This window comes from Phascolarctos cinereus, unplaced genomic scaffold, assembly GCF_003287225.1.
Source record: "Phascolarctos cinereus isolate Bilbo 61053 unplaced genomic scaffold, phaCin_HiC Scaffold_726;HRSCAF=1367, whole genome shotgun sequence".
Lineage (NCBI taxonomy): Eukaryota > Metazoa > Chordata > Mammalia > Diprotodontia > Phascolarctidae > Phascolarctos > Phascolarctos cinereus.
This window is the reverse complement of record NW_027556098.1, coordinates 357,678,668-357,690,375: the sequence shown is the minus strand read 5'-3', so window position 1 is coordinate 357,690,375 and position 11,708 is coordinate 357,678,668. Positions and strand designations below refer to the sequence as shown.

Genomic DNA, 11,708 nt, shown 5'->3' with positions numbered 1-11,708 from the left:
GTATCTTTTGTGACCTTCTCTAGCCCTTGTTTGGCTCCCCTAATCTTAGATCTGAAAGATGTCTACTTAATTTCACTCTTGATTCTTTTATGATGTGAGCTTTTTATATTTAGGCTGCATAATCAATTTATTATTAGTATGTGGTATAAAATGATTGTCTAATCATATTTTCTGCCAAGCTGCTTTCCAGTTTTCCATGTAGCCCTTGTGTGTTCACTTTCTTCTGGGTCTTGCTTAGACAGTCTGTTCCACTGATCCACTTTTCTCTTGTTGAACCAATGAGATATTGATTTGATGACAACTGCTTCACAATACAGCTTGACATCAGATAATGCTGAGCCTCCTTTTGTATCTCCCCTCCCCCCAGTTCTTCCTCCTTGGGACGCTGAACCGGTTAGAATGTGGCTTTATGTTGCAGCAGCATGGCTAGCGCTAAAAATGAAATTTCTGAGGGCTGTGAGACACTAGAAAAGGGAGAGAGTTTGTATATCCCAAAGACACCCCCGTTTTCTTCACCTGGAGAAGGGGAGGTCAGACCGAGAGCAGTGAGTTGGGAGGTATGACCTTTGGGGCTGCGTAGTGAGAGCATGGAAGGGCACCAGCTTCTCTCGCAAGTGGAGGGCACCACCCAGCGGTCAGAACTCTGAGCCGCAGGCTGTCGGTTAGGCCGAACCTCGGACACCTCAGCCTCTCGTGGGGTACACCGGGAATTGTAGTTTTACGGCGCCCGGGAAGAGGTGCTGCCGAAAGATCCTACGGGAATTGTAGTTCGCAGCCCCCGGAAGAGGGTCGGGAAGAGAGGGCGGTTTCCTTTTCTCTTCAAAGCAGGACCACGACTCCCGTGGTGCCATGCAGCGGGCTGCGCCTGCGCAGTGGGTCGGGGGGTCTGTCAGTCTCTGAGGCCCAGGCTGTGCTGCCGCTGGTGGGCCGGAGCGGGGCTGGGGAGTTCGGGGGGATAGGGGGTAGGGGCACCGGGGAATAAGTGAGCGGGCCTGAGGCGGGGGCGGCTGGCGCCATGTCGAGGCAAGCGAACCGAGGCACTGAGAGCAAGAAAATGGTAACTGGGAGCGGGGCTTGGGACCAGTGCCGGGAGGGGGTGGGGGGCTAGAGGGGGAACTGGGGGGGGGACTAAAAGCAGGAGGGGAAAGGAGAGGGACGGACGAGAGGGGTGCTGAGGGGGAGGGGAGTGGGCGGAGGACCGGGGTGTCGGGGGTGGGGGAATAGGATGCTGAAGGTAAAGGGGCTCTGGAGGTAGGAGTTCGGAGGGGGAGGGGCATGAAAGGAGGGGGGGAGAGGGGCTGAGGGGTAGAAGCGGGGAGGGAGGGGAAGTGATGCTAACACCTGTATGTTATCTCCCCTCCCTAAAACCAAAGCTCGAGGATAGGGGAGCATTGTGCTTGGAACCGTAAAGGCTTGTTGATTGACTGGAGCACTGAGGTGGGGGTGCTGACAAGAGGGTGGCTTTGGAATCAGGTGTAAGGAGGGGTGAAGGGGGGGCAAGAGAGCTGGGACATTGAGGAGGGTGGGGACGCTAAGGGGGAGGGGTGAAGAAACTGGATTGGGGGCTGAGGAAGGGGAGATGAGGGCCAGCTAGGGGAGGGTCATTGAGATGTACACTGTAGGAGAGAGTACTTAACTGGGACTGCCAGCTGGGTCAGGGGCTTCCCAGGAAAGAGTTCAAAGCTCAGGGTGGGAGGATCCTGTTGGTTAAGGGAATGGGAAAGCGGTGGGGGTGGGGGGCCTTCTGAAGGTATGCCCTTGGCAAGGCAAGCAAGGAATGTAGACATTAGGGAAGATTCTGCTTCCAAGATTGGGACTTGGGGGTGCTTGTAATGAGAACTGGGAGGAGAAGGAGGGTAGGCCTATGTGGAGACTCAGGGTAAGGTCTGAAATGGGAACAACAGGGTTAGATGGCTGTCCCTACCTGACATGAGGGAAGATGTGTATGGAGACTGAAGGGTAGGCTTACAGAGGGAGAGAACTTTAGAAGAAAGTCTATTATGGGGCTGGCTGAGGGAGGCTAAAGGGGAACTGATATGACACAGGCTAAGGGCAGGTCTGTAATTGGAGCTTTGTTATTGTTCAGTCGTGTCCAACTTGTCATGACCCCAATTGAAGTTTTCCTGGTAAAGATAATAGAGTGGTTTGCCATTTCCTTCTCTAGCTCATTTGACAAATGAGGAAACTGAGGCAAAAAGGGTTAAGCAACTTGCCCAGTGTCACATAACCAATAAGTATCTGAGGCCAGATTTGAACTCAGGTCCTCCTGACTGTAGGCCTGGTACTCCACCTGCTGTACCATCTAGCTGCCCCATAATTGGAGCTCCGGTGCAGATCAGAGACTACAAGGAGGGTCTCTAATGTGGCTGGGGGAGGGGGTTTCTTTTATGAGTTTGAGAACAGGGGTTTTGAAGGAGCTGATATGTATGGAAAGGCAAGGGTCTTTATGAGGACCAGAACCGTATGTCAGGGCCAAGGGGCCTTCCATGTCATTCTTTATTTTCTTGTGGCATATACACTTCTTCCTTTCACTTCTACCCCAGCACTGGTCACACTCCTTGCTTTTATTTTCCTTGTATGTAAAACCAAGTGCCTTGCAGTCAGGGATCTCCATGCCATGACAGGATTGTTTCACTCAGCTCACTGGGGAGATAGTATACCATTACCCAACACCTATATTTTACATCATGAGTAGAAAGAGACCCAGGACCTAAGAGGTCAGAAATCCTTATCATGGCAACATCTTCCTTTAAAACTTACTCAAGTCACCTCTCCTGGCTTCAGATTCCTCATTTGTATAATAAAAGCGGGGTTGGACAAGATGGTGTCTTCCAGCTCTACATGTATGTTCGCACTATCTTCCTTAAGAAAAAAAAATGAACTCTTGTCAATGTCAACCTCAAAAGTCTTGTGGCCTGATTTTATTGGGAAAAAAACACCAAGATTTCTTTTGGAATTCAGTGGCAAGGAGTGGGAATATAAATGAGCAGTTGGCTTTCTTTTCCTGGAGACAGGAACATTTTAGAGGTGACAGCTACGGGAGAGAGCGAGTTCGTCTAAGTCCGGTTCTCCACTGATCAGCGCTGGATTGTTTGCTGCTGCCTGGTTTTCAGTCACTTCCCCTTCCATCCTTCATTGCTTGGGAAAAATAATTCATACCTACAAGCACTTGCTATATAGAGTCAGCTGTCTAAATATTAGTGTGGGCTTAGATATTTAGATTGATGAGATCTTTGGTATTATGTCAGCAAAAGCCCTTACTGCTTTTTAATGGTACTTATTTCAATTTTTATCAGTTCTTTTGTAGAACTGGGAAGCTAAGTTATCCTCTTAAAGGGGGTTCTTTTTTTTATTCTATGCATTTGAAAGACAAAAGCAATTCACTTGCTATTTCTGTCTAGGACTACTCCCTAGTCCTTACTGAAAAACCAGCCAGTGACCTTAATCACGGCCATCTCCATTCTTTACTGTTAGTAACCTGAGTTTATAATTTCCATTCCTTAGAGATCAGAGGTGTTGGCCTTTGAAAAATAGCTGGGTGAACAAGAGAGTGGGATACCTGGAAAGAGAACCTCTTTATTTACCAACTTTCCCTGCAAACAGGGAATCTGTAATCATCTGTAAAATGGGGATAATAATATTTGACTTATCTCACAGATTGGCTATGAGAATTGAATGCCGGCCAGTGCCGGATTGATTTGTTCTTACATTAGAATGATGGTTCCATTGCTGACTCCAGAGGGCAATTAATCATTCATATCAAGCTCTTTAAGTTTAGGGGTAGAAACCCAGTTTTAGTTGGGAGAAGTTAACTGACAAACAGTAGATTTTCAATGCTCCTTCTGAGAGCCTAATTTATGCTGCCCAAAAGCCCTCAGAAAGTAGCATATTTACATTTTACAGTGTGAAAAGTTGGGTTCTTAAGTGAACACCTAGAAATGAGGGTGGGGAATAGAGTCAAAAGTTAGGGGCCTCCATCTTTGATTTGGGAGAATCTGACTCTATGATATTGGACAAGATTTTGTTATCTCTTGGTACCTGTTCTTGGCAGGGAATTGGGGGCAGCAGCACGAATAAAATGCTTGTTGCCCTCATGTGAAAAGTGTAAATGGTTATGATTTGCAGATTACTTGGCATCACTGTGGACTGGGGCTTCTGATATTAAGGGTAAATATCCTGACTTCGGGTTGTTAATAATGGATAGAAAGCTCTCATGACTTAATGCAGTGAGGCCAGATCTCTAGACTGGTAATTGTTGGATGTACTCCATCCATTCATGCCCAAGGCTTGCAAATGCCAGGTCTTTGATTTTACTAAAAAAAAAAAATTCCTTCCTTAATACCTGTCCTTACTTGTCATGTTTGGTAAATTGTCTCCTGGAGATGCCCTGGTTAGAATTTTTCAATTGAGTTAAAGGAACTTTTTGATTCTTAGCATGACTGTCTCAGGCTTTCACAGCTGGTTTTAATGTTTTGGGTGTATTATTATTGTTATTTTTATACTATAAAGAGATTGTGATTAGTAACAATAAAGTTGTAGGAGACAGCCTAGTGAAATAGATCACTGGACCCAGGAATTCTGGGATCTAGGTTATAATCCTGACTTTACTACTAAAAAGCTCTATAAGCTTGAGCAGGTTACATCCCTTTTCTAGGCCTTAGTTTCCTCATTTCTAAACTTTGATACTTTGGACTTGTGATTTCATTATTATAGATGTTTCCTCCACTAATGCAGATCCTAATTCTTTCATGCCTTCTCATCCCATACAATTATTCTTTGTATTTCCTCATAAATTATACCTAGAAGATCTACTCAATGGGCTGAATGCTTTCCTCTTGTTCTTTTAATATCTTGGAAGCACCAGTATACCACATGGACTGTCTCTCTGTGCTTTGTTCTTGCTCCATGACCTGCTTACTTTCTTTTTAATTCCCATATGGGTCCTCAGCAATGCCTTTCATGGCACTTCTTACATACAACTCCCCAGTGATAACATTTTTGCAGCCTACTTGCACCCATCTTGCATCTTTCCATTGCCTTTTAGTTATTTGTAATTTTGATTCTGCCAAGACCATAGTATTCCTTGATTCACAAGCATATAACATCACTGGGAGAATATTGTTGTTAAAGAAACAGGCTTTTTGTAAGAATGAGCAAGTAGTTTGCATTTTCCCCAGTGAGATCTACAATATCTCTTCCTGTTCACCTATGAGTTCAGCGCCTGTCCAAGATATACGTATTTAGACTAATTTTATAGACTGACAGCCAGCTGCATGTCATAATGTGAGAAATAGTATTAATCCACTTTTGTTTTCCCAGTATGCATGGTTAGACCAGCCTCTTTCATTTTGTTGTGTATTTTGCTGAAACATCATATTGGAGGACTTTCATGGAGGTCACCTGTAAAGTTGGGGTACCTACTTAACTGGTCTCATAGGAGTATTATGAGAATCAACTGGTATAACAGTAGAAAGCTTTCTGGGAAAAAGAAAGTATCACCATTATTACTGGGAAAGGAGTGGCGCTGACATGTAGTGAAGTGAGAGACAAGGGATAGCTGCTGTGGTGCATTACTTCCACTGAGATACTAACAGTCTCAGAGGAAAGCCCCCTAGATAAACCTTTGGAGACTGAGCAGACATGGACCTGAATAACATAAAATGAGACTGTATGGAGGGCATGTATCAGTGAAGGGGGTTCCCACACCTGTGAAATCAGTGGTTCTTCAAAGTAATAGTTGTTATTTAGTTAGCAATTTAAATATTGAAAAGTGTTTTATATACACTCTGTTGATCTGCCTAACAGCCCTGTGAGATTCTACCAATATGATTAAAACTATTTTATAGAGGAGGAAATTATGGTCTGAAGAAATTGTTCCTTGTCTATGGTAACACAGCTAGTGTCAGGAACAAGATTCAAACCCAGGTCTTCTTTGCTCCTAATTCAAGCCCAGCACCATATTGTGGACGTATATAAAGTATTAAACACAGTCAACCCACAGTGTATCTCTTATTCTAAAGTGTAACTTTATTAATGGGAGATGGGACAAAGCAACTGAAGTGCTCATTTTAGCCTAAGACCTTCAGCTTCGTCCTCAGTGTCTCAGTCCCAAAGAGCCTTAACCTCAGTATGACAGTTCTTTAGATGCCTTAATTTACTTCACTCACCTACTCATCCTATTTAGATGGGAGCATATTGGGTTGGCCTCTGTTTTCGGCCCTGTTTCTTTGTGACCTAATTGTACAAATTGTGGTCTTGCCCATATGTGTCTGTCTTTCTTATTTAATGCTGATATTGTCTTTTTTCCCTTCTTTCCACCTGCCTGCTGCTTTCATTCTGTAGTATTGGTATTTGCCATTCCCTTTACCTTCAGCATCTCTGCGTCTCATGGTAGGTGATAGGTTTCTTCATCTATCTGAGAAAAGAGTTGCTGTGATTGTCTGACAGCTGTTGTTGAAAGGCATTCAGGGCAACATTTTGAGCTGGATCAAAAATGTTTTCAGATGTTGCAGCCCTCCCCTCCATTGCTTCCCCATCCTGTTTCCTAACTGCACAGCGTACAGCATCACAACACCCAGCAAACCCAGTGCATGACAGTCATTTCCACCTAGGAAACATTGGAGCTGTATGTAGAGAGGGAACCTTGTTTTTCCTGATACTGTTTTTCAGGGTGAAGGCTATAATCTGTTGTTATAGAGGGTGCAGGTAGCCCTGGCCTGGTTTCCTTCCCTCCTGACTAGCAGTGCCTTTTCTGTCCAAGGGCTGGGAGCTATTATAAAGAGACTGCAGAGGCCACAGTCTAGTTATTTGGACCGGCATTCCCTGGGGACTCTGAAGAAACCATTCAAATTACATGCTGATGAGCAGAGGATAACTGGTAAATGTTGAACGTTCAGCTATCTTCCAATGATGACTTGAATTCACAGTCCAGGTACACCAGGGGGAGCCATGGTTCATCTCCTGAGCTAGGGTCTCATAGTCTAGGTCTGAGCTGTGGGCTCTGTACCAGGGGATGGCAGCCTCTGCTATGTGGAATCTTGCCTTGGCCAGTAGTTAGCATGAGTTGTTGGCACTTGACTGCTAGACAGGAGCTCATGGGCAAAGCACCCTCCTCGACCCTTTCCCTAAATGAGCCCAGCACCAATTCTGTTGGGTTAGTCCTGGGCAGGGTGCTGGGTGTCCAGGCTCACTGCAGCTTTGCTGGAATTGACTTTTTCTCCCAGCAGACAGGTGACTTTCTTCTGAAGCCTGAAAGTAGCACCAGTGTCTTTTACCCCATTTACACGATCCTTCCTTTTTCTTGTGTTTGGTACTGACTGCCTTTTGAATCTCATTTAGAGTTCTGAGCTTTTTACCCTGACCTATGGAGCTCTGGTCACCCAGCTTTGCAAGGACTATGAAAACGATGAAGATGTGAACAAACAACTGGACAAAATGTGAGTGACTCGTGCCTGAGGCAAGAACTTTTATTCCTTGGGAAGGTGGGGTGTGGGGAGGGGGGGCACCCTGTGTTCTGGGCCCTCATTGTCCTTCTGCAACTTGGCAAAGGCTTCCTTCGAAGCTGTTCTCGTTCAATACCCGCTGTTTGGTCACACTTTCACTAGATTTACTGTGGAGCTTTGGAATCCTTTGCTTTCACCCCTAAGCTGTAACAACCTCATATTCTTGCGGTCACCCTGTGATTTGTTGTTGTCTGATCACCTTTCCAGGGGCTACAATATTGGTGTCCGATTGATTGAAGATTTCCTGGCTCGGTCAAACGTTGGCAGATGCCATGACTTTCGGGAAACAGCAGATGTTATTGCCAAGGTCATCTCCCAAGGGCCCCCAGGCATCCCCTCCTTCATTCTTTCAGAAGGGACTCTGGTTATACTGGAAAGCTAATTAATAGCCATTATAGTTGCAGAACACTTTGTGTCTCGCTTCCAAAACCTCTCAGAGCTGGCTAAGACGTGGCTGAATTGGGAGGGAAGGGAGTGGGCATAGGAGACACCCCTGTGAATTCTCAAATCCACTTAAATCAAAATCAGCTTTTCCTCAGTGTGGCAAAAATGTGAAATGTTCTGTTGGCAATCCTTTTGAGGTCAGTTATGGAAGGGGGTTCTTTCTGTTCTAGCATGGAAACCATTCCTCCTTATCACATACTTCTGTCAGGCTCAAATGGTTGTGAGAGAGCCATCCTGCTTGCAGCGTAGAACCAACATTATATGTCCACTTAACTGATGAGGAGGTGGGGAAGCGACCTCCTATACAGAGAAAATGATGTGTCAGAGAAACACTCTGTGCTAGGAAGAAATGCACAGCATGACCTAAGGTCCCCTTTGTCAGGAGAGGGGGCAGAGGTGGAGAAGCTGCCCCTTGGGCCTTAGGTAGCTATGACTGTTTTCTCTGAATGTTCTTCGTGCGTTTCAGGTGCTTACAATGCTAGCCAACAGTGAGTGGTGCTTTCCCCTGGGGGCTTCAGCCTACAGTGTTCTACCCCAGAGGACATAGACTTGGATGGGCAGAAATGCTCTTCCATTAATTATGTCTGGAGGGCAAACCGTCAGCCCCAAACATCATTCCCCTGCCTCTCATTCCCTGGTATTGCCCGTGTAGTCAACTTACTAGGAAGGTGCTGTGGGAAGGGGGAGAAAGGAGGCTCCCTGCCCCACCTTTACCCCTGCTACTCCGTGTCCCTCTAACAGGTAGCTTTTAAAATGTACCTGGGCATCACCCCGGGCATCACCAACTGGAGCCCCGCCGGCGACGAATTTTCCTTGATCTTGGAAAGCAACCCTCTGGTGGACTTCGTGGAGCTTCCTGATAACCACTCCTCCCTCATTTATTCCAACCTCTTGTGTGGGGTATTGAGGGGAGCCCTGGAGATGGTGAGCACGACTCTTTCCTTCTAGGAATGGGGCTGCGGTAGGCTGACCCGCCCAGGAGTTTTCTGCTCAGTGTGGGGCCTCCTTCCTCGACTGTACGTGAGGTCAGACAGCTTCCCCTAAGCCTTGCCAGGGTCCCTGCCCTAGCTCTGGTTGACTTGATGAGGTGTTTCTCATTATGCATATGAGGGGAGGGGGGCCCTTGCTTTCCTGGGTCTCTCTATCTATAAATAAATGATTTGGGGCAAGAAGGGAATGGGGAGGGAAATAAAGAGGAAAGGGCATAAGCATTTCTGTGGTGCCCACTATGTGCTTTTTACAAATATTATCTTACCTGATTCTCACAACGACCCTTTGAGGTAGATTTTATTATTACCCCACTTATGGTGGAGAAGACTGAGGCAGACAGAGGTGAAGTGACTTGCCCAGGATTACATAGCTAGTGAGTGACTGAGGCTGGATTTGAACTCAGGCCTTCCTGACTCCAGGCCCGGCTCTCTGTTCTCTGCACCACCAGCTGCCTTGGACAGGCCGTAAAAAGCTGTGCTCAGGCCCCAACTGGATGCAAGTCACTACCTAGAGCTGTTAGTGGTGACCCTTCATGGAGGCCACTAGAGCTAAAGAGAGTCATCACTGTCATTGAATAATTGGTAACATTTTCTTAAAGCCCTTTAAGAGTTAACAAAGTGTACTACATAAACTCTTTGGGGGAGATTAGGAGCAGTCTTGAGTCTTTAAGGGAGGGAGAAGATGGCTAAGGAAGGGTTAGTCTGAGAAAAGTGGCCTGGCTTCCTAGTAATAAATGAGAGGTCAAAGGATAGAAACACAGTTCTCAAAAATAGAATTGCAGACCTTCAAGAACTGTATGAATCACTAATAATCCAAAATACAAATTCAAACAATTCTAAAGTTTCACTTCACACCCAGCAAATTGGCAAAGATGCCATAAGGTGGAAATAGTCGGTGTTGGAGTGACCACAGGAAGACAGGCACACCAACGTGAAATTGGTGAAACTGCACATTGGTCTAAATGTTCTGGAAGCAATTTGGAATCATGCAAGGGAAGTCATCCCCCTCTTCATCCCCTTGACCCTGAGATCGCCACTGCCGGGCATGTGCCTTAAGGACAGGAACATCAGATGAGGCCCATAGAAATCAAAGCATTCCTGAGCAGCCCCTTTTACGGTTGCAGACAACTGTAAAGAAAGTGAGTGAGTACTCGTGACCTGGGAGATGACTGAACAAATTGTAGCATCTGAATATAGAGGAATATTATTGCACCACAAGTTAGGATTAATAGGAGGTGTTTAAAGAAACACGGGGAGACTTGTACGGACTGATGGGAAGGACACTGAGCAGGACGAAGGAAAACAGTTTGATGAGATGACTGTTAGTGTAAGTGAGAAGAGCGTTAAATGAGATGGGAAAGCTCTGTTTCTGTAATAGCCAGCCCTGGTCTCTCCACCACAGGAGACCCTCCTCCCTCCTTCCCTCGGAGAGGTGAAGGGCTCATCGAGGCTCTGATCGCTTCGGTGGCTGGGGTAGCTGCTGTAGCTAGACAATGTTTTTGGTTACAAGGGGCATCTCCCTGGGAGGGGTGGGACTGAAGAGGGTGCATATCCAGAATTTACTGATTAAAAAGAAGAAATACCAACAAAACTTAACATTTTAAAAATGCTCCAGTTATGACGAGGGCCATTGGTAAGTAGAGATGGACTGGCCTGTTAGAATTCCATTCTGTGAAGCGGTAAGCAGGCAGCTGACTCTGCCCACAGCCCCGTTCTTCCTCTCTGCCCAGGTCCAGATGGCTGTGGATGTGAAGTTTGTTCAGGACACGCTGAAAGGAGATGGGGTGACAGAAATCAGGATGCGGTTCATCAAGCGGATTGAGGACAATCTCCCAGCGGGAGAAGAATAACCGTTCCGAGGGCAGTGGAGATGACCAGCTAGGGCACTTGCTCATTCTCAACCCTTCCCTGGGGTTGTAAAGTCAAAGTGCCCCCACCTTAGAGAACTCAGTGACTCTTTAAGATGTTATATATTCTTCTAATCTCGTTTCCATTTTCCATGCTAATAAAAAACAGACTTGTGTGATATAGTCCACTTATCCCACAGGTGTGTGCTACTGATCTCACTCTGCACAGTGGGTATTGTCTCATGCTCCAGGGAGAAAGTCCTTCTCTCTCCTCTTCCCCTGACTGGTAGGATGGAAACTGCTTCACTTCTTGGATTAGAAGGAGCTCCAGCTAACTTTACATTCCTGATTGAATTTTCCAAAGCAAAACCTTCTTTGACCTGATTGATTGGGAGAAAAGCCTGGAGTGTCTGTCCGTTCCTATAACTTCTGTGCCCTCATGAGAGTCATCAGCAAACTGGGTGGGCGGGCACCTGGAAAGGGAGGAGGCTCTCAATCCTTGGTGACGAGCAGTAATGTTGGCCAGGAGAGACAGAGCCAGCAGTGCAGGAAACGATGACTTCTGGGAGCACACCCAGGTATTTGTCTTCTGTTCCACTCGGCTGTTTGGAGGCAATGAGCCCTCTTTTCACAGAGGGTCCATCTTTTTATATCTACACATATACACACTCTTCAATAAAGACACATTCGTAAGTGAAATCCCAGACACGTCCATTTCCTAATGTACTCTGCTCAGCTCCACCCAACTAGCCTGTGGATTCTGTTGCTGGGGCGAAGGGGCCAGTCTGACACACTTAGCAGGCAAGGGCCAGTACTGGTCTCCAGAGCCTGACCTTGCCTTTGGTGCTCTCTCTTTCCTCAAGAGAGCAGAGAGTTCTGGGGACCCTGGCAGCCAACCATAAAATATTCAGTAATGTGTGTTCCAG

At 46.3% G+C, this 11,708-nt stretch overlaps 1 protein-coding gene across 2 annotated transcripts; it reads left to right on the top strand.

Moving 5' to 3' along the window:
- Positions 1-946: 946 nt before the first annotated feature.
- Positions 947-11,001, top strand: TRAPPC3 (trafficking protein particle complex subunit 3). Of its 2 annotated transcripts, none has more exons than XM_020983668.2 (5): positions 947-1,057; positions 7,339-7,436; positions 7,710-7,809; positions 8,688-8,870; positions 10,666-11,001. In XM_020983668.2, the coding sequence occupies exons 1-5, from the start codon at positions 1,016-1,018 to the stop codon at positions 10,783-10,785; spliced, it is 543 nt and encodes a 180-aa protein (XP_020839327.1). In that variant the 5' UTR covers positions 947-1,015; the 3' UTR covers positions 10,786-11,001. The 2 variants fall into 2 exon arrangements, with proteins under 2 accessions (XP_020839327.1, XP_020839328.1); XM_020983669.2 differs by lacking the exon at positions 947-1,057 and adding an exon at positions 4,796-6,877.
- The last annotated feature ends 707 nt before the right edge of the window (positions 11,002-11,708 follow it).